The 26,644-nt window shown below is 39.1% G+C and overlaps 1 protein-coding gene across 9 annotated transcripts; it reads right to left on the bottom strand.

Annotated features, from left to right (window-relative positions):
• Window positions 1–995: 995 nt before the first annotated feature.
• On the bottom strand, window positions 996–25,750 carry esrp2 (epithelial splicing regulatory protein 2). Of its 9 annotated transcripts, none has more exons than XM_077228893.1 (17): window positions 25,575–25,750; window positions 25,261–25,414; window positions 24,621–24,749; window positions 17,293–17,406; window positions 16,915–17,029; window positions 16,382–16,477; window positions 16,184–16,238; window positions 15,841–15,951; window positions 15,435–15,567; window positions 11,161–11,203; window positions 10,410–10,711; window positions 9,493–9,726; window positions 9,194–9,392; window positions 8,456–8,654; window positions 7,085–7,268; window positions 5,068–5,169; window positions 996–2,187 (listed from the first exon to the last, which is right to left on the bottom strand). In XM_077228893.1, the coding sequence occupies exons 2-16, from the start codon at window positions 25,390–25,392 to the stop codon at window positions 5,083–5,085; spliced, it is 2,133 nt and encodes a 710-aa protein (XP_077085008.1). In that variant the 5' UTR covers window positions 25,393–25,414; window positions 25,575–25,750; the 3' UTR covers window positions 996–2,187; window positions 5,068–5,082. The 9 variants fall into 9 exon arrangements, with proteins under 9 accessions (XP_077085008.1, XP_077085009.1, XP_077085010.1 ...); XM_077228894.1 differs by having other exon boundaries at window positions 15,841–15,948; window positions 25,261–25,406; window positions 25,568–25,746; XM_077228895.1 differs by having other exon boundaries at window positions 15,841–15,948; window positions 25,575–25,746.
• Window positions 25,751–26,644: the final 894 nt, after the last annotated feature.

Below are 26,644 nucleotides of genomic sequence, written 5' to 3'. Positions count from 1 at the left end.
ATTGTCAGACTGCAGACTGTCATTGTCATCTTTGAAGTTGTGATTAATAACAATCAGCTAATATATTCAAACTGGGTGATGTAATCTCATAGCCTACTGTTAAGAGTTTTACTCTAAACGATTTCAAGTCAATTTCAAGACTAATTATCATTTACAAAAGTTCTATTATCTCAGTGATCTAAACAGGTTTCTTATAAAATGAATTCATGCATCTGTTTTCTGATATGTTGTTACATGTCATCCATTTGTCATAACTGTGTGATTGATTGTTATATGCAAGTATGGTTTTCATACAGATTAACTGTACTTTAAACCAATGTGTCCTATGACGTGTATTCATGCATCTGTGTTTTATGATTCGAGTGTTAGGCTATATCTTATGTCATCCATTTGTCATAACTGATTTTATCTTTTAATATGTGTTCATGCTTCTGATATTACTCTTATCACTGTATATCCTGCTACAGTTAGTGCAGTAGCTTTTGTTGTACATTGCACTCATTAAATGGCAAATATATTTTGACATTTGACTTTATTTTTTATGATTACCGTACATATGCTTGGTAATTTTAACACATTTTTTTAGTAGTTTCTGGTCATTTTCAGCTACAATCAGCACTTAATGTTTTGAAATTACATATTTAAGTGTAAAATTGACTTACACGCTTTGTGCAAAAAGTATTGATATCACACATTTGTGTGTAAAGTTATCTACACAATTCCTGTGTTAAAATAGCTCCCACATCTATTGTGTAAAACATGTTGACATAACATTTTCTGTGTAAAATTACTTGACTCAATTTCTGTGTTAAAACAGCTCACACATCTATTGTGTAAAACATGTGTTGACGTAACCCTTATTCGGTAAAACTGGAAAAGTCATGGGCCTTTGTTGTGGATAGTGGGGAGCCTTGGTGTTAAAAAGGTTGAAAACTACTGATCTAAACAATCACTCAAAGCTGGTCCAAAACATTTCATGTTACCACTTTGACATGTTGATGGTCATAGCAATATCAATTTATTTGTTGCATATAAGAATCACATTTACACATACAGACACATTTCATACATTAAGGAAAAATGCCCCTTCTTTCACTAGAGAGGTGTGACATTTTGTTCAGCCTGTATTGCACTCCGGGTAATGTAGTCATGAAATACATATAAAAAAAAAATTCATGATTCAAGCAGCCTGCCATCAGTAGAAAAAAAACTGATGTAGACAACAATTCCAAAACATTGCAAAGTCCAAACCAAGGTGAGACCACAGCATAGTTCAATCTGCACATAATCTCTCAGACTGCGGGCAACAGAATACACACCTCTATCAATTCAATTCCTTTAAAGAATGAGCAGTGAAGCATGTAGATCACACAAACAACTCATCTTTAACTTTAAATAAAAATTTCACTTTTCGAATGGATTAAACTAAAAATCAGTTCATGCAAGTCTATGGAGTACATACTTGGTCTGATCTCTATTAAATAAGGAATAAGTCTGAAGGCTGTGTCAGTCCAATAGTGCAGAGGCACACTGGGAAAACCATCATGCTTTTTGTGGTCTTACGGTATTTTATAGAAGATATTTGGCTTTTTACATAACATTCCTTTATCCATAATGGCAAAAAGTATTGCATTGCCTTTTGTTTCTCTAGTGCCTAACTGGACTGCCCAACAGGAAGATCTCTTGTTCCATAAACTGATGGATTGCAAGGCTTATAATTTTGCTTTAAGGTCTTGAATTAGGATAGAAGAGCTGTTGACATCAAAAGACAGGAAGAGTTTAGCATGCATGCCATTGATCTCAATTTTCCTCACACACATACAGCAGTGAGGCAGTGCTACTGAGATGTTTAGCTTGTGTGTATATAAACATATATACAGTGCTTCTGCGTCAGGTCCCCTCCTCAACTACTACTTTGTGTCAGGAACAACTGTCTGAAAAGCCAAAAGACAGGCAATGATGGAGAAAGGGGTAAGACAGGTGAAGTGCGGTCCGCCCTTAGTGGGTGTAGCGGTCTGTGTGTGGTCACTCGCAGCAAACCAGGCGGATGGGATGGCCGGAGAAGGGAAGATTGGAGCATTCGGCTACAGCATGTCTCGCTGCTTTCTCACTGGGGAAGGTCACCAGTGCCTCCCCACTACGCTGACCACTCCAGTTATACAGCACGAGCACTGAGTCCGCCTGGAGCTACACCAAAACAACATTTAAAAACCAAGTAAATATACAGGTCCTTCTCAAAAAATTAGCATATTGTGATAAAGTTCATTATTTTCCATAATGTAATGATAAAAATTAAACTTTCATATATTTTAGATTCATTGCACAACGACTGAAATATTTCAGGTCTTTTATTGTTTTAATACTGATGATTTTGGCATACAGCTCATGAAAACCCAAAATTCCTATCTCAAAACCGCAATCATGGATAAGACTGCCGACCTGACTGCTGTCCAGAAGGCCATCATTGACACCCTCAAGCAAGAGGGTAAGACACAGAAAGAAATTTCTGAACAAATAGGCTGTTCCCAGAGTGCTGTATCAAGGCACCTCAGTGGGAAGTCTGTGGGAAGGAAAAAGTGTGGCAAAAAACGCTGCACAACGAGAAGAGGTGACCGGACCCTGAGGAAGATTGTGGAGAAGGACCGATTCCAGACCTTGGGGGACGTGCGGAAGCAGTGGACTGAGTCTGGAGTAGAAACATCCAGAGCCACCGTGCACAGGCGTGTGCAGGAAATGGGCTACAGGTGCCGCATTCCCCAGGTCAAGCCACTTTTGAACCAGAAACAGCGGCAGAAGCGCCTGACTTGGGCTACAGAGAAGCAGCACTGGACTGTTGCTCAGTGGTCCAAAGTACTTTTTTCGGATGAAAGCAAATTTTGCATGTCATTCGGAAATCAGGGTGCCAGAGTCTGGAGGAAGACTGAGGAGAAGGAAATGCCCAAATGCCTGAAGTCCAGTGTCAAGTACCCACAGTCAGTGATGGTCTGGGGTGCCATGTCAGCTGCTGGTGTTGGTCCACTGTGTTTTATCAAGGGCAGGGTCAATGCAGCTAGCTATCAGGAGATTTTGGAGCACTTCATGCTTCCATCTGATTTCATTTTTCAGCACGACCTGGCACCTCCTCACAGTGCCAAAACCACTGGTAAATGGTTTACTGACCATGGTATTACTGTGCTCAATTGGCCTGCCAACTCTCCTGACCTGAACCCCATAGAAAATCTGTGGGATATTGTGAAGAGAAAGTTGAGAGACGCAAGACGCAACACTCTGGATGAGCTTAAGGCCGCTATCGAAGCATCCTGGGCCTCCATAACAGCTCAGCAGTGCCACAGGCTGATTGCCTCCATGCCACGCCGCATTGAAGCAGTCATTTCTGCTAAAGGATTCCCGACCAAGTATTGAGTGCATAACTGAACATAATTATTTGAAGGTTGACTTTTTTTTGTATTAAAAACACTTCTTTTATTGGTCGGATGAAATATGCTAATTTTTTGAGATAGGAATTTGGGGTTTTCATGAGCTGTATGCCAAAATCATCAGTATTAAAACAATAAAAGACCTGAAATATTTCAGTTGGTGTGCAATGAATCTAAAATATATGAAAGTTTAATTTTTATCATTACATTATGGAAAATAAGTAACTTTATCACAATATGCTAATTCTTTGAGAAGGACCTGTATACATTACAAAAAATCATCAAGCCTACATTTATTTGATAAAAACAAAAAATATTTATATTTCAGATAAATGTTCTTTTTTAACTTTTTATTCATCAAAGAATCCTAAAAAAAAGTATTGGGGTTATTTAAAAAAATTATATTAACAGCATATAAGAATGATTTCTAAAGGATCACGAGGCACTGTAGATTGGATGATGAAAATTTACCTTTGCATCACAGAAATAAATTATATTTTAAAGTATATTCAAATAGAAAACCATTATGTTAAATTGTAATAATATTTTACATTACTGTTTGTACTGTATTTTTGATTAAATAAATGCAGGCTTGATGAGCAAAAGAAACTTCTTTCAAAAACATTAAACATAGTAATGTTTCCAAACTATTTCCAAATACACACACACACACACACGCAGTAGTGGTCAAAAGAGATGTCCGGAGGGGATATACTCATTTTAATGACTCTACAAGTCAAAATGAGGAATTTTTTAACATTTTAAATATAGGGGAAGAACAAAAATGGTAAACTTGGTTAAATTATTTGCCAAAAAAAACTACAGCTACTGGTTTTATTTTACTATGCAAAAAACTCAGGAAAAAGCACACATTGACTACAATCTATTAATATTTCGTTGGTTCCCTTTTGTTTTTGAATGCGTTCATAATTTCTTTGTATGACTTATGCCAAATTGTCCGGACATATTGCAGTATGTGTCAGTGCGTTATCACAAAATTGATTCCAAGTAAAACTTAACTTACAAATGAGCAGTTTATAATAATATTTGAATAAAGGGAGATTTTGAATAAATATCACTTTTGACCACTATTGTACATATGTTCCAGTGGTGGCATTTATTTATAAATATATAGAAGAGCAAGATCCTTCCACGTGCACATACAGCATACATTACAGTTCTATAGAGAGAAATAGGATTTGAGTTTGGATTAAACACCATAAGCATTTTTGCATAAACCCTCCACACACAGAATTTGTCATCTTACAGTCAATCAAATCAGCAGAAAAGATGTGAAAGTATATACTTAGCCATTCATTAGGACACCCTTATAAAGGCAGGAGACTTGCAGAAAGAACAATGATGACAATCAAACCACAAACCAATAAGTCGAAGTTCGATAAATAAATATCGAAGAGAATGAGCATTATTACAACAAGCTTCTTAGAACAGCAGCACACAGATCATTTAAGTATACTGGGGGTAAATGATGCATGAAGCAGAGATTGAAGATTAATTTACACATATTCAAAATCAGAAGAGCATTACTGCACTGCAGTACTGATTGGAGGTCACCCCTGAGAGGAGGAGTTAGCGTATTAGTCCATGCAGAAGCGACGGGTTCGGGTCACAGGGTATGATGGGAGCTTACCTGGAGGGGCTGCCCTTACAGACAAAGCCACTCTTTAGGCTGAATCAGGTTCCGGCCCTGCTCACTCACTCCAACCAAGCTGCTGTAGTCTTCAGGAGCGTACTACAGCACAACGAGCCACAGTCAGTGCCACAGGCCTCACGTTACAATCACAACAATCAGCACTTCAGCTACAGGTGACGCTAGAGTAGTTTGCATTTCTACTAAGGGTGTCAAAAGATGTGCATTGACATGGCAGTGAAAATACTTCAATTACAGAGTTGAATTGATCATTATATAAAATATAAGATGCATTAAATAGATCAAAGATTTCCATTTTTAAATAAATTCTTTTGCACTTTCTTTTCAAAGTATCCTGAAAGATAATATTAGGAGGCAGAACCGTTTTCAACATTGATATTGAGAAATGTTTCTTGAGCATTAAATCAGCATATTAGAATGATTTCTGAAGGATCATGTGAGACTGAAGACCTGAGTAATGATGCTGAAAGTTCAATTTTGCCGCCATGGGAATAAATTACATTTTAAAATATATTCAAACAGAAAATTATAATAACATTTCACAATATTACAGTTTGTACTGTATTTTTGGTCTAACCAATGTCGCCTTTATTTTGTGTGTGTGTGTGTGTGTTAACATCAGTCAATATCAGATTTATTTATTTAAATTTTTTTAAGAAATATCTTCAATATTAAGAATGGTTTTTGCTGCTTAATATTTTTGTGGAAGCTGTTATACTTTTTTTAAGGAATCTTTGATGAATATAAAGTTCAAAAGAACAGAATCTGACATGGAAATCTTTTGTAAAATAAATGTCTTATTTAAAAAATATATTATTAAAAAACTAAATTATGAATTTAATTGTATATAACAATTAATGTATCGGGAATGTGGGAACTTTAGTAGTATTCAGACAGACTACCGCAATCTTGGTATAAGTGTAATTCAATTCCAAATTCCTGATTTCATTTATTAAGAATCAAATCATTGTCAGAGCACATATTCACACCCCTAAGTCTATGTTATGTTTGAAAATGTAAAAACTAAATGTAAACTAAAATTACTGGGCATACTGAAGTATTCGTTAAAGACTAATTCTTCACGTATTACAGTCCATTTAAAAGATTCAAACACAGGTCTGAAGCGTAGTGCCTTTTATCATTCAGAATCAGAGTAGTGACACCAGTGTATGCCCAGACATACAACACACCACCCAAAATTCACTGCACTGCAGAAAAAAAGAGAAGAACAGTACACATTGTACAGGGTTGCATATAAGATGTTTAAGCATGAATGCACTATATAGAAAGAAAGAGGGGGGCCTGCAGACCACCTGCCAAAAAAGAAACATTTCCCGCACACAGAGTCCCATAGTGTGCATTTTGTATCAGAGGTTAAAAGCACACTTGGAGGGTGGACTGGGCTCAGATCCATTTCACTGGTTCAGCCAGGAGTCAAACCTGAACTCAGCATTTCACACACGCGCCACTGTGCTATGCTTTGTGAACAGTGTAACACACACACCGCTCAGGTAAACACACGCCTTAGAGGAGAGCGCAGGTACTCTGCATGTTGTACTACCATCCCCACCACACATCTGGAAAATCTCCATGGCTAGACATTAATATAGAGAGAGAGAGAGAGAAACCCATGCCCAAAACAAAGCAGCACTCTTTTCCACCTAACCATCCCTCTGTCTGTTATAACCCCCTTCCCTCCTTCTCTGAGTGCAGGTGTCATACCGTCCTCTGAAGTCTCCGCCTAATCGGCTGTCAGCTAATGAGAGGACAAAATGTACACAATGATTCATCATAAAACACTATGCTATACAACACTACAATACAATAGAAACTTCTTAAGATGTCTGCTGCTTATGCAACAGAAGCAGCGTCCCTGTGAAGTCTCAGGTGAGAGGTGCACTGATTGGGAAACCCTAGTTGTTGTTTTTTTTTTTACTTGTTTTTGAACTTGAGAACCTAAATGAATGAGTGAGTGAGTAGTGGAATGAAGAGTCACCTGATATCCCTGAAAGAAGCTGAGGATGTCTTTGACCCCAGCGTTGTACGGCAGGCCCTGCATTCGCACCAGTGCTCCGGGCTGAGGGGGGAGGAGGGCAGGGGCAGACTGGGCCGCCACAGCTGCCGCTACTGAACCCGGCGGGGCCGCAAAATAACTCATCGTGGAGGGAGAGACCGGTGGACTATTCAACAGTGAGAAAAAAGGTTTTAAATTATGGGAAATAGATTTATGAAGTGATAAAACAAATTACATTGTAAAATGGACAGTTTAGAATTTAAATTCTGATTGGAGGAGCTACATTTGAAGCTGTTGTAAAACAGCTGATTGATGTATACGTGACCACACATTTTATGTTAATGGCTTAAGTTGGTAAGTTGCTTGGCAACTGTTAAATGGCACAATTAGACGAATAAACTACAGTACCATTCAAAAGTTTTGGATCACTTATGCTCTCAAAGGCTGCATTTATTTGATCAAAAAATACCATAAAACAGTAATGTTGCAAAAAAAAAAAAAACGTTTCTATTTTATTATATTTGTTAAAATTAAATTTATTCCTGTGATGGTAAAGCTGAATTTTTAGCATCATTACTCCGGTCTTCAGTGTCACACGATCCTTCAGAAATCATTATAATATGCTGATTTGCTGTTAACACTGTCTACACTGGAAGCAAAACAAAGCATTTGTCCTTTGTCAGTTTGCAATTACAAGGTTAACGGGTGCTTTTGGAATAAGATCAATTTCTCTTTCGTGAGATTACTTCCTCTTCTAGGCCAGGTTACGTTTCTCCATGTCATAAATCCTAGGGGCAAGGCTTCTAAACCGTGAATTTTTAGGTCATGATATTTAAAATCATGATTGTTTTCAGCCGCAACATTTATCAACATACAATCATTTGTACGATGGGATTGGCGGCACACGAATATTTCATAAATCACGTGAACCCTGTCTTAAGATGATTTCTGTGCTTGGATCCATGTTGGATTGATAAATGAGGCCCCTTGTCGTGCGCCATTCGCATCCTGTGTAGACAAGGTGTTAAGAAAAATTTCTTACGGTTATCAATGTTGAAAAAAAACTGTGCTGCTTAATGGTTTTGCGAATTTTTTGATGAATAGAAAGTTCAAAAGAAAAGGATTTATTTGAAATATATTGACACCTATCCTACAATAGTAGTGTATTTTACTTGCTGAAAGTATAGTTAGTGATTAATGTGACTACTAATACACACATCCATCATTTTTCTAAAAAGGTGATATGATACATGACACGGTTTAATAAATAGAATAGTCAAATTTACTTTCACCATGTGCCAACCCTTTAACCAGGTGGAATGAAAAATGGTCAAATCGATTTTTGTCTTGTACCTTGGGTAGTAGGTGGTGTAGCTCATGTTCATGTTCATGTAAAGCTGTGGAGAATAGTAGGCTAAAGCATGTGCAGGGCTGTGCGTTGGAGCTTGTGGAGTTCTTGGAGTGGCCAGCAGGGGGGACTGATACAACGCTGCCTCAGTGGGAATCATAGTTGGAGTCGCATGAAATGCAGTGTATGTTGGTGGAGATAGACCTGAGCGGGACAAGATAACATGCTTTATATTAAAATAAATAAATACATTTGTTTTCACCAAAACAGGCAATGTGTAAATCTCTCTCATACACACACACAGCTGACACCTTGCACAAGTATGTGACTGTCATGTATACTTAGCTCACATGGCACAGGAACAACTACAGTGTCCTCTGATGTGGCATGAGCACATACGGCCTATTCTCAAGCCAAGGTCAAACAACCAGATCGAATCACTCAGTAAACAGCCCTTCCTTTAGTGCCGCTACAGGCTTGCTCTTTCTAAATGCCAAAATGTTGCACCTTTAGATCCATGAAAGAGGCGAGCACACTGATTTCTTGCAGATAAGCTGAAATCTAATCTCAAACAGACTGGAACACTGCACACAGATCAGCGTCTTTAAAACAGGAACCGCTTACAGCTGCTGGCTCAGGCTAAATACTAACCCAAATGAACAGAGCAGTTCCATCAACAAGCATTTGAAATAAAATAAAAAAATCTCCATAAAATGAAAGCTTCCTTTCAGACAATCTCTTACAAGGTAGTTTGCAAGGAGGTGGCGACAGGCCGCTGCGGTTAAGCGTTCCCCCCATCAGCACAAAGCTCATCTCCTCAGTGGAGCACTGGAACACCTCCACATAACGATCCTTCATCATCTTCTTGTGGCACTTCTGAGACACCATAAATGCACGGTCAGATGACTTCATCTGAATGAAGGCATCACCAGAGGGTCGACCCTAGAAAGATGGACAGAGAAAAGACAAAAAAAGGTAGGTCAAAGTGTCATTCTAATGAGGCCTGATGATTTTTGTTTCATTAGGTTCCTAATTAAGTCACCTGCTGGTTAAGGACCATGTGCACTCCATGTGGTTTGATATCAATGGTGTGTTCCCCCATAAACTCTAGGATGTCCTCGATGGCAGCAGTGTAAGGCAGACCTCTCAGTCGGATGCAGTCTCGTGTGTTGCCGGTGGTGATGAAGGGTGGCGTGGCTAACACGGGCATAGATACCATCGGAGGAGGAGGAGGAAGTGTAGAGATCAGTGGAGTGGACATGTAGCGATTCAACACCTAGTTTAAAGATACAAGAGGTCAAGGAAATGGCTATAAAGAACTAGAAGTTGGCTTCTTAGAAATGTACACAAAAGTCAATTTGTTGGGGGTTTTTTGTTCCGATTAATCCTCAGCATAACAAAATTGCAGCAAATGTATAAAGCAATAATAAAAATTTTCACTAAATGTGGGTGAAAACATAACTGCTGTAATACGTTTCAGTGTGTCAGCTACTTGTTAGGGGCAAAATACATATCAATTGCCACAGCTTATATCCTCTATCAAGCAAGTATTTGACATCTAATTGAATTACATTTTTGTACGTCTACTGGCAGGAAAAGGTTTACATGCCTTGAAATTTTAAAAGTACATAACTTTGAGACCATTTTTCTAAGAGTAGCAAAAATGCACAGTGGGCATTAGGGGGTCAAAACATTTCTATTGTACTTACACAATGGAGACAGAAAGTCAAAATGAAGGGTACAAAATTACTTCTTGTTTTCTGAGCCGTTTCTACATTTTCTCACTGATAATTTATTTTTCATCAAATGGTATTAAAATACACAAATTATCTTAAAATGCAAAAAAAAAAACATTTTTTTAACTAATGACTTCCTGAAGACATGTTAAAAGGTGAAAATGTAATGCATCATGAATAGCAATGCTTGGGTCACTGAGGGTTAAATAAAATGCATCTGTACCTGCTGGACCTCAGCTGCAGTGCTGCGGAACAGCTCAATGTATCTCTTTCCCAGGATCTGTTTGTGCTTCTTCAGGGAATTCTGTGCATATTCCTCACAAGCAAAGAGAACAAATGCATCGCCTGTGGGACGTCCATCTGGGTACTTCACAAACAGAAGCCCCTCCATCCCGTCCGTGACCGGGCTCTCTGGGCCTAGGAAGCCCAGAACATCCTGAGGAGTAGCAGTGAATGGAAGCCCGCGCATTCGGATTATCACCTGGTTTTCCTTAGAAAGGAACTGAGCTACCTCGTTGGACGTGCCTGTCAAAAGAGGAGGAATTTTACATTTAAAATGGTGATACAGAATGTCACAGACACTCTCGGCTACTCTACAAGCTTTCAGCAGACACATCCACACGCATTGTAATGATATCTCAGCAGGCCACTGTACTTTTACACCTGCTGTGTGTGAGGGAAGTGTGAGGCTTTTGAGAGGCTGCTGACCCATCTTACTCCCTGAGGGAACGGCTCCCTTTCTCTGTGGCCTGGCCAGATCAGGGGGTAGGAGAGAGGGGGAGTAGAGTTTCCCCATCTACCTGCCCAACATGAGTCAGCAAAGGAAAAAGACTCACAAAGAGCCTTTCATTCCCACAGGGGGGTGGGGGTGAACACACAAACACACACACCTGGGAATAACGGACAGAGATTTACTCTACAAATGCTAAGAGTCTACTCCTATTACAACAGAAGACTTCATGTAAATGTCTCACCTCCTGCAATCTTCAGAAATTCCTCCCCAGTCGCTTTATACACCTGTAACAAAATAAATGCAGAATGTCAACCATGATGCTTATTGTATAGAACCATTTATACCATGGTCTGTCTGACTACTCGATTTTAATTGCATGGAAGGTGTGCATTAGGAATGATTTAAAGCACAGGTAGTTCCAAGTCAGTTTAATCACATTTCTATATTAATGCACTGCTTTCATTCACACTTTACTCACACACGAAGATCAGAGATCGGTCTGCGCACACAGAAACATTCAAGAGCTCAGAAACTTCTTGTCAGCCCCAGTTAAAGGCATGGGTGTTATTAGATAGCAGCATGTCTTTTAAAAATCATATTACATACGTTACAAAAACAGCCTTTATCCACCTCAGAAAAATCACTTAGCTATGGAACATGTTAACGTGCTACTGCTTCACTGACCATACACTGGTCACTCCGCTGCACACCTCAGATCACTTCCTCCCTTTCAACCTCAACACACATTCCTCCACAGGTTACCTTTCGGCAGAACCTACGCTCACTCTCACCCTCTCGCCTATCCTCTTTGGTCTCATCCACACTTCCTCCACCTGATCAGTTCTTAACACTAGATACTAACAGTGCAACTGATACTCTTTTCTCCACTTTAACATCCTGCTTGGACAACTTCTGCCCCCTTTCCTCCAGGCCAGCTCGCGCCACACCCTCTGCCCCCTGGTAATCTGATGTTCTCCGCGAACATCGTTCTAAACTCAGGGGTGCAGAGAGGAAGTGGCGCAAATCGAAAGATCCTACTGACCTTGGTCTTTATCAATCCCTCCTCTCTCTCTTCTCTGCTAATATCTCTACTGCTAGAATGACTTACTATAACAACAAAATTAACAATTCTGCTGACTCTTGCATGCTTTTCAAAACCTTCTCCTCTCTTCTCAACCCTCCTCCTCCTCCATCAAGATTTTACATTTATTCATTTAGCTGACGCTTTTATCCAAAGCGACTTACAATTGCTATATTTCAGAGGTCGCACGCCTCTGGAGCAGCTAGGGGTTAAGTGTCTTGCTCAGGGACACATTGGTGTCTCACAGTGGATTCGAACCCAGGTCTCTCACACCAAAGGCATGTGTCTTATCCACTGCGCCATCAACCCTAACAGCTGACGATTTTGCCACATTCTTCATAAATAAAACAACCACCATCAGCGGGCAATTTACCAATTAACAAACTGACACACACATTTTACCAGCTAACACACATTCTACCCCCCTCCTCTCTACTTTCAGAGGCAGAAGTCTCTAAACTCCTCCTTTCCAATCGCCCTACCACCTGTCCGCTTGATCCTATTCCCACTAACCTAGTTCAAGCCATTTCTTCTTCAGTTGTACCCGCACTCACGCACATCATAAACACCTCTCTTCACACGGATACCTTTCCCACAGCTTTTAGGCAGGCTCGGGTAATCCTCCGTTCTCATCCTGCTGGATCTGTCTGCTGCCTTTGACACAGTTAACCACCAGATCCTCCTGTCAATCCTAAAGACGAAGGGCATCTCGGGAACTGCACTCCAATGGTTCAAGTCTTACTTCTCAGGTAAGTCCTTTAGGGTGTTGTGGAGGGGTGTGGTGTCTAAGACCCAACATCTAGCTACTGGGGTGCCTCAGGGCTCAGTGCTTGGACCACTTCTCTTCTCCATCTACATGACATCACTAGGATCTGTGATTCAGAAATATGGCTCTTCCACTGCTACGCTGACGACACACAACTCTCCCTCTCATTCCAGCCTGACGATCCGACGGTAGATGCTCGTATCTCAACCTGCCTGACAGACATTTCTGGCTGAATGAAGGACCACCACCTTCAACTAAACCTTGCAAAGACAGAGCTACTTGTGGTCCCGGCCAACCCAACACTTCATCACAACTTCACCATTCAGCTAGGCTCGTCATCCATAACTCCATCAAGGTCAGCCAGGACCCTTGGAGTTGTAATTGATGATCAATTGAACTTCACAGACCACATTGCTAGAACTGCCCGGTCATGCAGATTTGCCTTGTACAACATAAGGAGGATCAGGCCCTTCCTATCAGAGCATGCTACACAACTCCTGTCAAGCGCTTGTTCTATCCAGACTGGACTATTGTAATGCTCTCCTGGCTGGTCTTCCAGACTGCACTGTCAAACCTCTGCAACTGATCCAAAATGCTGCAGCTAGAGTGGTCTTTAACGAGCCGAAAAGAGCAAGTCACTCCTCTCCTCACAAAATTGCACTGGTTGCCAGCTGCCGCTCGCATCAAATTTAAGTCACTGACGTTTGCCTACAGAACAACCACTGGCTCTGCTCCCTTTTACCTTAACTCATTACTTCAGACTTATGTGCCATCCAGCAACTTGCGCTCTGCAAGTGAACGTTGTCTTGTGGTACCATCTCTAAGAGGCACAAAATCTCTTTCTCGTACCTTTACCATGACTGTTCCCTGCTGGTGGAATGATCTGCCTAACTCAACCAGAGCTGCTGAGTCAGTAGCCACTTTCAAGAAACGACTGAAGACTTTTAGGCAGCACTTGATCCAGTAATACTAACACTTTCTCTTCTATTCTATTTTTTATTATTTATATTTAAAAAAAAAAATAATTACATATACTGCGTTAAATTAAACTGAGGAGGGTCATAGCACTTGCATTTTGTTGTCTGACTGTTAGTTTAACTGCATCTATTGTTCTCATTTGTAAGTCGCTTTGGATAAAAGTGTCTGCTAAATGAATAAATGTAAATGTAATGGTTTCTTATGCAGAAAAGTTAGTTCATACATTCATGACCTCTGGACTGGATTACTGTAATGCATAGGTGGTTGTTCTACATCCTCAAACTAGCAGCAGCATTTTGTACTAAATTGTAGCTTGAATTCTTACCAGGTCAAAAAAATATATGATCATATAACAACATCTCTACACTCATCTCTACACTGGTTAACTATTAAGTTCCATATAGGTTAGAAAGTATTGCTACTGAACTATAAGGTCCTAAACAGTTTAGCTCCTGTGTATTTAACCGATCTTCTATCGCCTTACAATCCATCACACTCTTTAAGTTTACAAAACACTACAAAAAACCTTTGGTAGAACCTAGCATTCGCCTCCTAAGCTCTGGAATAGCCTTCCTGATAATGTTTGGTGCTCAGACTCACTCTCCCAGTTTAAATCTAGATTAAAGATGCATCCCTTTAGCAGAGCATTCACATAATGCATCTCATAACCTTGTTTTCCAGAGGGCATATATCAGATCAGAAGCATATACCTCCTATTTACATTGCCTTAAATTTGTATATAACACCAAACACACATATTGTCAATTGTCTATTTTGTATATTGTGTATTTTTATTATCTGCGTCTCATCACTGTCATTCTGTCAGTGCATGGAAGCTTCAGTCACCAAGACAAATTCCTCGTATGTGTAAAAATACTTGGTAATAAAGCTGATTCTGATATGACCATGTACTGTTTGAAATGTTATGAACAGCAGCTACACTAATTATTTTCCATTTGCTTTCGGTTTCAACCTAGGGATGCCCGTAACTAGAGATTACACCAGCTTCAGTTAGAATCTAGCCTCTTACGAAGACTTCAGATGACAAAACACCTGTGAAGAGATGATGGCAACCCCTACGAGCTCTTCAGATGACAAACAATTTTCTATGTATTGTAATCATTATTGTAATAATTGCTTTAATGAGCTCATTTTCTCTGTCTAAATTAATACATATTAGCTAACGGCATGATTTGTATTATCTTAGAACTGTACATTTCTGATAACATTAAATTGTAATGTAGAAACTGCAAAGCTGCTTTGAAACGATATTTATAGTGAAAAACGCTATATAAATAAATGTGAATTGAAAACGTGAATCAAAATGGAAAATGTAATAAAGATGGTCGATTTGACAATGAGGTTGACTTTTTTTCTTATTTTAGCAACAAAGCTTTAAAAGGGATTCATTTAGATATGCAGCTTCTTTGGTGTGCTGTGTTTTAGCATGCTGTTAGACTGTCATGGTAAACTCTTCAAAAAGCGGGGTCTCTAAATTCATCCTCAACACAAAGACTAGTCAGTTATGAGAAAATGTAGTTTCTCACATACCTAGTGTAAATGTAATATAGAAGAATTAGGACTATCTCAGACTAAAGTAAGTATTGGAACTATGCATGTTATTATAACAGCTGATGCGAGTAAAACAAAACAAGCTCATGGTTAAGATTCTGTTAGGAGGTGAACTCACTTCAATGTATCTGTTACCCATGTGGTGTTTATGTCGATCCAGTGCCATGTCTCTGTGCTCAGAGTTTACGAAGCGCACCAGAGCTTCCCCGTTCCTCCGGCCCTGAGCATTTAAACACAGCGCAACGCCGCCTCTGATACACACAAAAATCAAAGAAAGACAGAGATGCAACATTTAAAAACTAGTTTGTAACCTTAAACAATTTGCTCCTTATGATACATCAGCTTTTGACATTCCAAATAAACCTACTTTTCCACTAGTGAAAGTTCTGATGTGACATTTGGCTGGATTTGCCTTCGAGGTCTTACAGAGTTTTGCATTACACTGTTAATGTGTCCTAAAGGGTCTTTCTGAGTGCATGCTTTGTGAGTGTGTGTTTCAGTGTTAAGCTGAGATGTAATCTTACTTGGCAATGTTGAGGCCCTTGAAGAAGCGAGCAATGTCCTGATCAGACGACTGCCATGGCAACCCACGAGCTCTGATGACCGTCTCGCTGTCCACAGCTTCTGTCTTACTGCTGGAAACAGTGCACATATGCAGACATACAGATAAACCTCATGCTCAGAAGCATTCTTATGGGTCTTATGAGAAAACTCCACTGATGTATTTTGAAACATATGGTCAAAATCAATAACTCTTAACAAATTACTTTTTGGTCAGCAGCAGTAAAAGGGAAACACTGTTTCCTTAAAAATACACTGTTTACAACAACAAAAATCAGACCACAGCAAATGTGACTGAGTACATACCACGCTCCAGATTCGAACTTGTAGTTTACAGTTTCAAAAGTGGAGAATTTGTGATCTACAAAGGAAAAAGTTATGAGATCACAAAAATTATGAGATCACAAGCAACATGGTCAGTTGTGCACATCAAAAGTGAAATGCGTAACATGTTTTCTCAATATATAAATGATACAGATCAATCCACAACGCTGCATGACTCACTGTAAGGCTCAGCCAGGAGGTGCAGCATTACCAGAACCATGTTCTCCACTTCCCTCAGTCCAGCCTCCTGCTCCACCACCGCTGGAATACACACGTCTGACAGCAGCGTCAAGGCACATACATGACATATGCACACACATGAATGCACATATTCCGACTAAAACAGCTGAACATGCTTTTGAAAGGAACTAGTACATGCAAAAATATATAAACACCAAAAATAAAAAGTGAGTAAATGCTTCATTTTGGTTACCAAATGACATAAGTTTTTTTTTTAAATCTAAAATAGTATTGGCATTGTAATTGACACACACACACACACACACACACACACACACACACACACACACACACACACACACACACACACACACACACACACACACACACACACACACACACACACACACACACACACACACACACACACACACACACACACACACACACACACACACACACACACACACACACACACACACACACACACACACACACACACACACACACACACACACACACACACAGGATACAGTCCAGCATGGAGGACATAGTGAGATCTTTGATGGGGCCTGCGTTGGGACAGCATTTGTGAAACTCTTTCTTCAAGTCCACAAATGTGTAGAAGCACTCTGGCAGGACCAGATTCTACAACAAAACACACAAAGGCAAATTAGGGGGATGCAGGTAGGAAAATATTTTTAGGAGGAGCCTGAGGGAAGGGCAGAATGGATTGAGAGCACTTTAATGTCCTCTGGAGGAGCATAACATTCCTGTGAAGATTATAACATGTTGCTGCTAAACAGATTATACCACAAACTTACAGCTAATTTAGAAATGTCAGAAAAACAGACAATTTTTCGTTTCAGGTAAAACATACACTCAAGGATGAAGGTGTGTTTGCGGATTACCTTTTTGGAGGCCTCAGGGTGTAGCACCTGTCGGATAAGAAGTGGTCCGTCCACACAAAGTGTGTAGGAGCTTCTGCCCAGAGCTTTTAGTTCAGCTGACACCGACTGATGAAACTGGAGACAGAAATAAGACCAGTTAAAGAGAAGGAATGGAGAAAAAATATATATTATTTCTAATCTTAAACACCACAGCATTAGACTGTAGGCATTAGATTCACTTCCATTTATATCTACACTGTACAAAAGTTTGGGGTCAGTAAGTTTTTTTGTTTTTAATGAAGAAAAAGTGTTTTCAACATTGATAATATAAGAAATGTTACTTGAGCAGCAAATCAGTCTATTGGAATGATTTCTGAAAGATCATGTGACACTGAAGAAGCAAAAGACCTCACACAAACCACAGATACAGGCAATCACTGAAATATTTATTATTAGTTTATCATTTATTATTAGTGGCTTGTTAAATGAACTGCTTGTTTTTAAACAAACTCCTGAACTTCCTACTGCAATGTCAAGGGCAGCACAGAGGACACCCACAGTATGTTGTAATATGTGCACATGCTGCTTCGTGTACATGCGCATGCGTGTGCTTGTCATTAAGCAGCTGGTCAGACTGGTTTGGTGAAAATACAGGAAGTGAGCCATGGCAGTCATTTCGGATGAAGTATTTCACATGACAGAGCGTTAGATGACAAAACAAACGCAGAGCGTTTGTCCTACTCTTAAAAAGACAGCACCTGCTCATTCCCAACTATAGGGGCTCCCACATTCACCTGTGTTTAACAAAAACATTGAGTCTTTAATGAACCATTATAGATGTTTGGTAAACACATCCATCTCTGCATCAGTCAAGAGCAGTACAGGCAAACCACCAACTATGACGTAACAATTGATTTGAGTACTTCATGTTATTGATGTTATAGCAACGAAGAAACATAGAAAAGAGACAATTCAAAGCAGAAGGAGTCTCACAAGTCAAAACAAAGAAGAACGGGTTATAAAGGGCTGTTCTTAGGCTCTGAATGAAGCAAAGTTTAGTTGTTTGTGGTTGCCAAGCAACTTGCCTTATTAAAATACACAACTTTACAAAGACTCTGAATAAGAGTTGGAACGATCAGTTTTATGGTTTTGTGTGTACTATTTTTAACTCAAGTGTTAACTAATGTAAAGCCATTTTTGCCTCGACTCATCTTTTGGTTTGCCTTCATAAGTTGAAAATTTCAAAATAGGCTGTATAAACAAATGCATTATTATGTGTCAACATTTGTTTAAGCATTTTATTCATTGGATTACCCCAAAAAGAGTCAAATTAGATGAATAAATAGAATACATTATGGTACACAATTGATCTGTGATATTAAAATCACTCTCATGATATAATATTGAAGTTGTACCACACACGCACACAAAGGAGCTTTTTGATCGAACAAGACTCCAGTGGCGATGCTACATAAGGTCCAGGGTGGCACCGGCCCACTCAGATCGACGGCTGGTCCAAACACAGATACAAACTGGATTGTTTTTCAAATGACCAATATGCTATTATTACATAGAAAACTGATCCTAGACTTGCATTTATGAATCTAAAAGCAATCGGAAGGAGCAGCAGGCAGTGGTTTTAGTAAGAAAATTCCAAGCTAGTCTTCGTTCCATGGCCAGGGGAAGCCTAATGCTTGCACTCAGTGTCACCTTTTATTTTTGTTCTTCTGTTCAGTGGTTTTTTGTTTGTTTTTTGCGTGAAGCTTTGCGTTTAGTGAGCTATTAAAAATCAGTCAATTCAATATATTGAGTACAGTTATTTAATTGTGTTCCAGTATTGTGGACTAGCTCTCTCATTTCATACAAACGCAGCTGCTGCCATTTTGTAACGATTGTTTTGTACACTGCTGGATTATAAGATAACAAACAGATACGATTTTAAAACCGTTTCATCTCAAATCAATATCGCTTATTCACATAATTATTCTTGTGTCGAAATGCTGTGTAATAAGTAGTATGACTGTACCATGTCCCTTAAATGTCTGTCTAATTTGAACTTGCTGCACTAGCAACTGCCCTCTCAGCGGAAGCTTTACGTTTAAAGAGCTAATAAAATATTTCGAGTCTAATTTACATGTGGTAAGTAGCCGTGTATTAAGCGGGATAATGTACATCCAGCCGGTTGTGATCTCAGAATAAACCCCTTCAGGCTGATCCAAGACCTGATCACCCTGTCATGGGTTTATTCTGAGGTAACAACAGGCAGGATAAACATTATCTCTCACTTGATGTAACTAATCCTAACTGTCAAATTATTTTTATCCTATGTATTGTAAAATGATGTAATTTAAGAGTAGGGATAGAGGTCCATCCTATTTTACCACGGTCCACTCACTTTAAAATGTCTGGCCTCACCACTGCTCAGAACAACAGTTGGGGAAAGGAATCATTGAACTTCTTTCAAAGATATAAGCCAATCTGCAATGAATTACAACAGAGAAGGGATGAACCATTACAGTGTTTGTCAGACTCTAGCATGCAATAAGAGAACATGCAGATAGAACCTTTGTGGCCTAATTTGCATATCATTTAGGCCAGCACTGATAACACAAGCCAACGTTGCTTTTACCCAAACAAAAAAGTAAAAGCAGCCAAGACACGTTGACAAAAGATCATTTAACCTTACAAATCTACAAGCTGGGAATTTCAGAAAATTCTAGAGCAGTTTAAAGCTCTCAACCAATTGAAAACATCTGAAGGCAGAACTGCAGCTCATTCAGCTACTGTACATTCCCGTCATGCTCTTGGATTATGACGTGCTGTTTTTCTACATAATCTGTCCATCTTCATACCTCATCCTAAAACGAGGCTTCAGTTAGTCATTAAGAGCTTAACTAACAAGACTTTTGTAAATATCCGACAATTGCAAAAGTATAATTCAAGAGCTTTACATCTCAAGGAAAGCTTTAGTGGTACACAGTGAATGCATTATTTTGTATGTGCACTTACTGTGTATTGTGTTCATGACTGTTTTTACTGCACAGCCCCACCTTGCACAAATTAGTAAACTGCAATAATTAAGTGCAAGACTAATTTCTACTACACAAACATTCATCTAAAACACTGACACACCCTGTGCCTACAAATGATTAGAGTGAACAGATCAAACTCCAGATATGAAGCAAGATATGAAGGGTATCATTTCACTGGCCTTAATAGGAAATACAAAACTGCATTCAAAACAATGATGATTAATTTGATTAATTTTTATATTAAGCAAAAAGACAGAATGAGCAAACTAGCCTCTCCATTACGGAGGAAAAAAAGTGTTTGTGTGATTAGAATGTGATAAAAAGGTAGTTAAACAGAGTTTCAGTTTCACATTCTCCTCTACCATGATGTCAGTGAGAGTGAGAAAGAAATTTGATCTTTAGCATGACAATAAATTGGGTTGTCCTGTTGAGCCATGTTTGCTCAGAGTGTGTGTGTGTGTGTGCGTGTGCGTGTGTACGCATATACAAAGATGCCAAATGGTCCCATTTAAGGTTGATCAAAAAGCAAGTGAGCAACAAAATCCCTCTATGAAAGGTTGTTCCTTAAGACTATTAGTAAAGTGCACTTATGGTGGTAATTTACGGAAATTTTGAAACCTGTGGATTTTTATATCCATCAATCGCTCGCGTACACACAAGGGCTATCAGCAGAAAGTATTTCTTACATGCACTACCGTTCAGGGTTTTGGCATCAGTAAGATTTTTTTTTAATGCTTTTGAAAGAAGTCTCTTCTGGTCATCAAGGCTGCATTTATTTGATCAAAAAAGTAATTTCCTGAAATGTTATAACAGTTTAAAATAACTGTTTTCTGTTTTAGTAAATGATAAAATGCTATTTATTGCGGTGATTTCAAAGCTGAATTTTCAGCATCATTACTCCAGTCTTCAGTCACATGATCCTTCAGAAATCATTCTACAGAAACATTTCTTATCATAGATAAGATATAGAGACGCAATATTAGATGTAAAGGTTTGCATCAAAATCTTAATAGCTAAAAACATGAAATGTTCTGACATGCAATTAAGGTAATATTATGAATCAAAAAAAAAATGTGTGTGACATTTTTTTGTGAAGGGTGTAACAAATGATGAGATCATGAGACACAGCAATGCCCTGTACTCACTTTAGGTATTCTGCCTTTCAAAGTTTGTAGAACATAAATATTGATGCACACTTTTGAGTAGAACTCACCCGGAGTGTGGAGGATAAAGTAAAGTGGGAGTGTTGTAAGATAGGGTAGCAGGATGTACCGGGTGAACTACCAGGATGTTTAAGCAACAATCACATACAACCGGTTTTCACTTAATCCATTCTGTACTTACTTTATACAACACTGTAAATGAGACTCAAAACCCAATTCATGTTTATAAATGACCATTTCACTGATGGGAAGTCTGTGCTTTCCGCTCTAAAGCTGAATGAAAGAATGGATGAATGTGTCAATCATCCTTTCATTGAGGCATTTCTTAGAATACTTCATGAGCATTGACAGTCTGTAGAGTAATAAAGCTCTCTGCTCATCACACATGTACTGACATGCTCCTGCCAGCCTGATGTGCTTTCTCAGCAAGCTCAGAGATCAACACACACACACACTTTCTCTAACACACCCCTCGGTCTCTTAAAAACACCCAAGATCCTTTTCTCCCACAAACACACTCTTGAGCTCATAGTAACAATTTTATTCTGCTTAAAGTCTTTTCTCCCTCACACCCATACAGATGTGTTAACACCACACCATTCCCACAGAGTCAGCGTCTAAAAGCAGGTGCAAAGCCAAAGCGAGTCATCCAGAGAGTGCCAGCAGCTATAAATGCATAGCACGGATCAGCCACTAAAGCTCAGAAAAACAGGTTTGACTTTACCTCAAGTCTGTTAGTAAGATAGAATGAGCCACATTAAAAGCCTTCCAAATACCGGTTTACTAACCCAGACACACTGGTGAGAACTCATTTTATCAACCAGTGAGTCACAAAAGCGAGAAAATGGATGTTAAGTTGTTTTACAATTCCATAAATATGGGATCTTTCTTGAAAGAATCTTTAACTGAAGACAACAAGCCAAGGTCCTCATTGGACTGCCGTACCTGAGTGAGACTCTTTGTCAGCCCTTCCCCCAAACTCCTCACTGTTCATTACAGGGCTGGGTATGAAGTTAAATATATGGTGGTGATAATATAAAGTGTATAGTGATAGAGATTTTCCTACATGGTGTAAATCGCAGTATGTAAATATATTTGTGCAGCAGAGACCTGCTTATAGTTATTGACACGTTTGAGCGATAAAGAAACAGTTATGAATAAAAAAAAAACATATTTGATGTTAAAAATAGTTAACGAAAAGAACTTAATGTTGTGATTTAATTTCCTTGAAAGCTACTGTACCTGAAAAACTTCAAGCACTTTGTTTCACTTGTATCTTTCATATATTGTATTTAACCTATTGTTTATAATTCGTTTTTTTATCTTATTTTTATAACAAAGATAAAATAAAATAATATTGTTATTGTAAAATAAAACACATCCGTAGCGAATAGCCAATCACATGCCCTGAACAGAGAAACTGATTCACTTCTCGAGAGGGAATCAGCAAGATACTTTTCTCTCTTCTGATGAAGATTAACAGATTGAATAATATGAACTACATAAATGCATGATAGATTGATAGATAATGGATGGGGATATATCCTTTTTTAAGCTTTATCTACTAATCCCAAATCTTATTTACACTACATATTATCTGTATACATTTAGATAACATGTAGTTCACTTTAAAGCTTTATCTAATCTCAAATTTTATTTATACTACATATTACTTGTGTATGTTTATTGTCATTTAAACTAAATGTTTAATAATAATAATAATTGTTTAACTAAAATTGTTAATGTGTAATGAATTAAGGGTATAATAATTAAATAAATCATATATAAATCATTAAAATACTTATAATAAATAATCATGATTCATCTCTAAAAGCCAGAAAGTGTTACATTTAAACATCTTTTACTATGTAGTTATCTTTAATAATGGGAAAGAAAGAAAAACTGGGATAGTGACTATCGCGTCAGAGATGTGTCACTTTGCTCACAGCTGATTGGTCAGGTTTTGGTTTGAGATCTCTTACCCAGACCATAACCTTAGCTGTGGAGCACAAGTTACTGTGGTGTTGAACACCGCTAAAATCTGAGTAACTTTCAATGTGTCTAAAACCAAGGGTTGGCGCAAACTAAACTGAAAAATACGTGTCGATCCAGCTAAACCAGCTTCATGGTATAGGCCCCTGATAGAAGTGGGTGCATTTATTTGCATTGCTTTAAATTTGAAAGGACAAACACAACAGGAGAAACTGAACTAAACCAATGGTTTGACAGTGTCTGTCTTTCTCTCTCTGGCAGGGAGAAATTGATTTCACTAGTTAATATTTACAGAGCCCCTTGGGGATAGGCTACAACTAAATCAAGATAACATGCAAATGCCACCACCTGAATGTAACAAAGGCATGCAATACAAATGTGAGAAAATTATAACATTAAGGTCCCTCATTTGTACTTAAAAAGAAAAAGAAATATGTAAATTCCAACAAACGCCTAGTCCCAGGCCACAACTGAGCTTAGACTCTGAGCTTTAAATACTTTTCTGTGGGATAGTAATGAGGTGTCCATTATGAAACAGTTGGGGGTGGGAACAGGTTTACAGAGTACAAACAAATTCTCTCTGCGTCACAGTTGAGAAACACGTTTGGCAACATCCACCTTTTGTCAAAACATACGTGCAAAACTCGGGGGCAACCCTTAACTATCCATATCCAGCTCGATAAATGAGCTTAACATGGACAGCAGAAGAAAAGAAAGACAAATATCTATTATTCGGTTCTTCATCCCCCTGTATTCATATCACTCTTGCTCACTCTCAACTCAATGACATATATGTGTCTCAGGTGGGTGCACTCGCAAGTAAACATTCCGTCTTCCAGATGTAGCCTATGCTGAACACACCAGTCAACAAGACTAGACCTGCACGCTCGCCTAGAGCAGAGCGTCTGTGCCTTCCTTCCCACACCCAAAACACAGAGCAAGCCATTTAAAAATCAATCCAAGTGTGCAATACCAAAGACTTCTTACCTTATGCTGACAAGTGCCACTGTGTTATGTGACAGTTTGAGTTTAAGACATTACAGACAAAAATTTCTAAAACATTCCTAAGCATAGGGCCATAAGATACACAAACACTGTATAAAGACACAGACCAACAGACTGCATGAAGGCGTCTCTCTCTCTCTCTCTCTCTCTCTCTCACCTGCTTCAGGACGCTCTCCAGCGGCTCGGCCTTGCACAGCTCCTCCGCCGTGAGCCCGGTCTCCTCCTTGCACTGCTCCGACAGATCCACACTGTCCGGCTGTACTAGAGTCCGCTGAAGCTTGCCCACCTGTTAACAACATCATCTCTTTCAACCGGCCTCGCAATGCAACTCTAGCGGGTTTTGTCATTGGCGCGCCCTTACACACCTGGGCGTCGAGAACACAGAAACAATGTTCAATGTTCTCCACGCACCAATGCTGGTCTAAGTAGGCAGCTCAGTGGCTTTGACACCGAGTCACTATAGCGAAGATGTTGATTTCTATTTCTCGGCAGTGTGTTTGTGTAAATGCAAAGCAGACATGGCAGGGTTACTGACCTACAGGCGATGACATGCACCAAAAAAGCACGCTTTCGTCTCTCGTGGCTCGAAAAGAGCGTATTATACTGCGAATCAAGTTGTCAAATAGATCGTCAAATTAAACAGCTGTTGAATATAACGTAAATCACAATGTAGCGCATTTAACTCTCTGAAAGCGCACCTGGTTGGTGAATGTCAGCTGTCAAGGTGGTTTCTAATACTAGCACATTGTGGGTAGTTTAAAGTTAGAGACCTTACATCAGGGTCAAAAGGTCCGTACCTTATTCTCATGTAGATCCACAATTTGCCACACCAAGAGAATTAATTCCCTTTCATCCGACCCCAGTTTACCCCCATTTGCACCAGCTGTTGCCCCAAAGAACACCACCAGAGTATCACTGTGCGAAGCCATCAGGGACCACAAGGGTAAAAAACTACAATTAAGAGCAAAGATCAAATAAAACAGTAACACGAGGGTTCACCTTTCTCCAATAGAAGCAAACAAAAGAAATGGAAATTCAATTGAAGTACACGAGGAGGGACAGAAGATTACTCCAAGAGAAGGACACGAGAGAGTGCGGCACGAGACTCTACCTGTTGCTGTACTTGTGTGCTCTCTATCCAGAGTTACTGGTTTGACTGGTAAAGAAGGCAGAAAAAAGTCCTGGTTCGTCTCACGCTACCCCATAACAAGCCCTGAAGGCTTTCCCCGCTGTCTCGTTTTTTCTTGGTTACCTGGTTTTGGTTCGGCCTCCCTGTTTGGAGTCAATCTCCTAGGGGAGCGCGTTGATTGGTTGGTTTGTAAAGGTGAGGGCGGGGCGTATTGCCACGGAACCTATGTAACTCGCTCGGATTGGTTTATATGCGCTAGGAAGTGGGAGATAAGATCAGAATTCACTTTGTCCTGCTTTGCTGCTACACACACCTATAGTTGATGTTCTGCTTAGCTTGCCTATTTTATCTTCTGTTCTTTTAATTGGTACGTTTAAAAAAATGCACTCAGTGTTTTAACTCAGTTTTATGTTTGAAGAAATAAACAGTAGCTTTAAAATATAGCCTATGTTTAAAACATGAGTGTTCATGATTTTAACTGATATGAAAATTTGCCGCCATATCAGTTGCCTATATAAAGTCTTTAATAATTAAAAGTTTTATGTTATAAGGCCAGTGCACTTTCATAAACCTTCATAATCTGCCAATATTCTCCTCTGCCACTTTCACTACAAAAATCAATAGGCTGATAATCTCAAAAGACAAGGTTTTAGACTATCGACATTAATTGTGCTACATGCGTTAGTTTATTCTGGTTATGCATTTGCTTTTGCAGTTATGAAGTGGAAGTTTGACTGGCACATTGAACAACCAATCATAATTCACTTATTTGATATGACGTTTGGAGGCGGGTCTTACTCATTGCACCTTGCATCTGCCGGAAGGATTCGATGACAGAAACATCCTAAACCATACATAGTTGTTGTTTTGGTTTTCTTTCTTTTTTTGGTGTAAACGTAATTAATGTCAAATTTTGAATTCGCTTCTTAATATAGCCTGTTTTGTTTCTTCTTGAATATGTAATGCTTTTGAGTGTTTAATCCATTCAGCTTCTCTCTAAAGAAAAAAAACAAACAATTATCGGCTATGTAGGATGACAAAGAAATCACATC

Source organism: Siphateles boraxobius, unplaced genomic scaffold (assembly GCF_051911475.1).
Source record: "Siphateles boraxobius isolate OS27281-9 unplaced genomic scaffold, OSU_SipBor_1 130, whole genome shotgun sequence".
Lineage (NCBI taxonomy): Eukaryota > Metazoa > Chordata > Actinopteri > Cypriniformes > Leuciscidae > Siphateles > Siphateles boraxobius.
The sequence above is the reverse complement of the archived record's forward strand: the minus strand, read 5'-3'. Positions and strand labels throughout refer to the sequence as shown.

Bases quoted from the DNA above. Each gene is read 5' to 3' on its own strand.
- esrp2 (XM_077228889.1), bottom strand. From the start codon at position 25,392: ATGGCTTCGCACAGTGATACTCTGGTGGTGTTCTTTGGGGCAACAGCT. The intron at 16,239-16,381 runs GTGAGTCATGCA...TTTCCTTTGTAG, and splicing joins CCTCCTGGCTGAGCCTTACA to ATCACAAATTCTCCACTTTT. The intron at 15,952-16,183 runs GTATGTACTCAG...CACTGTTTCCAG, and splicing joins AAGTTCGAATCTGGAGCGTG to CAGTAAGACAGAAGCTGTGG.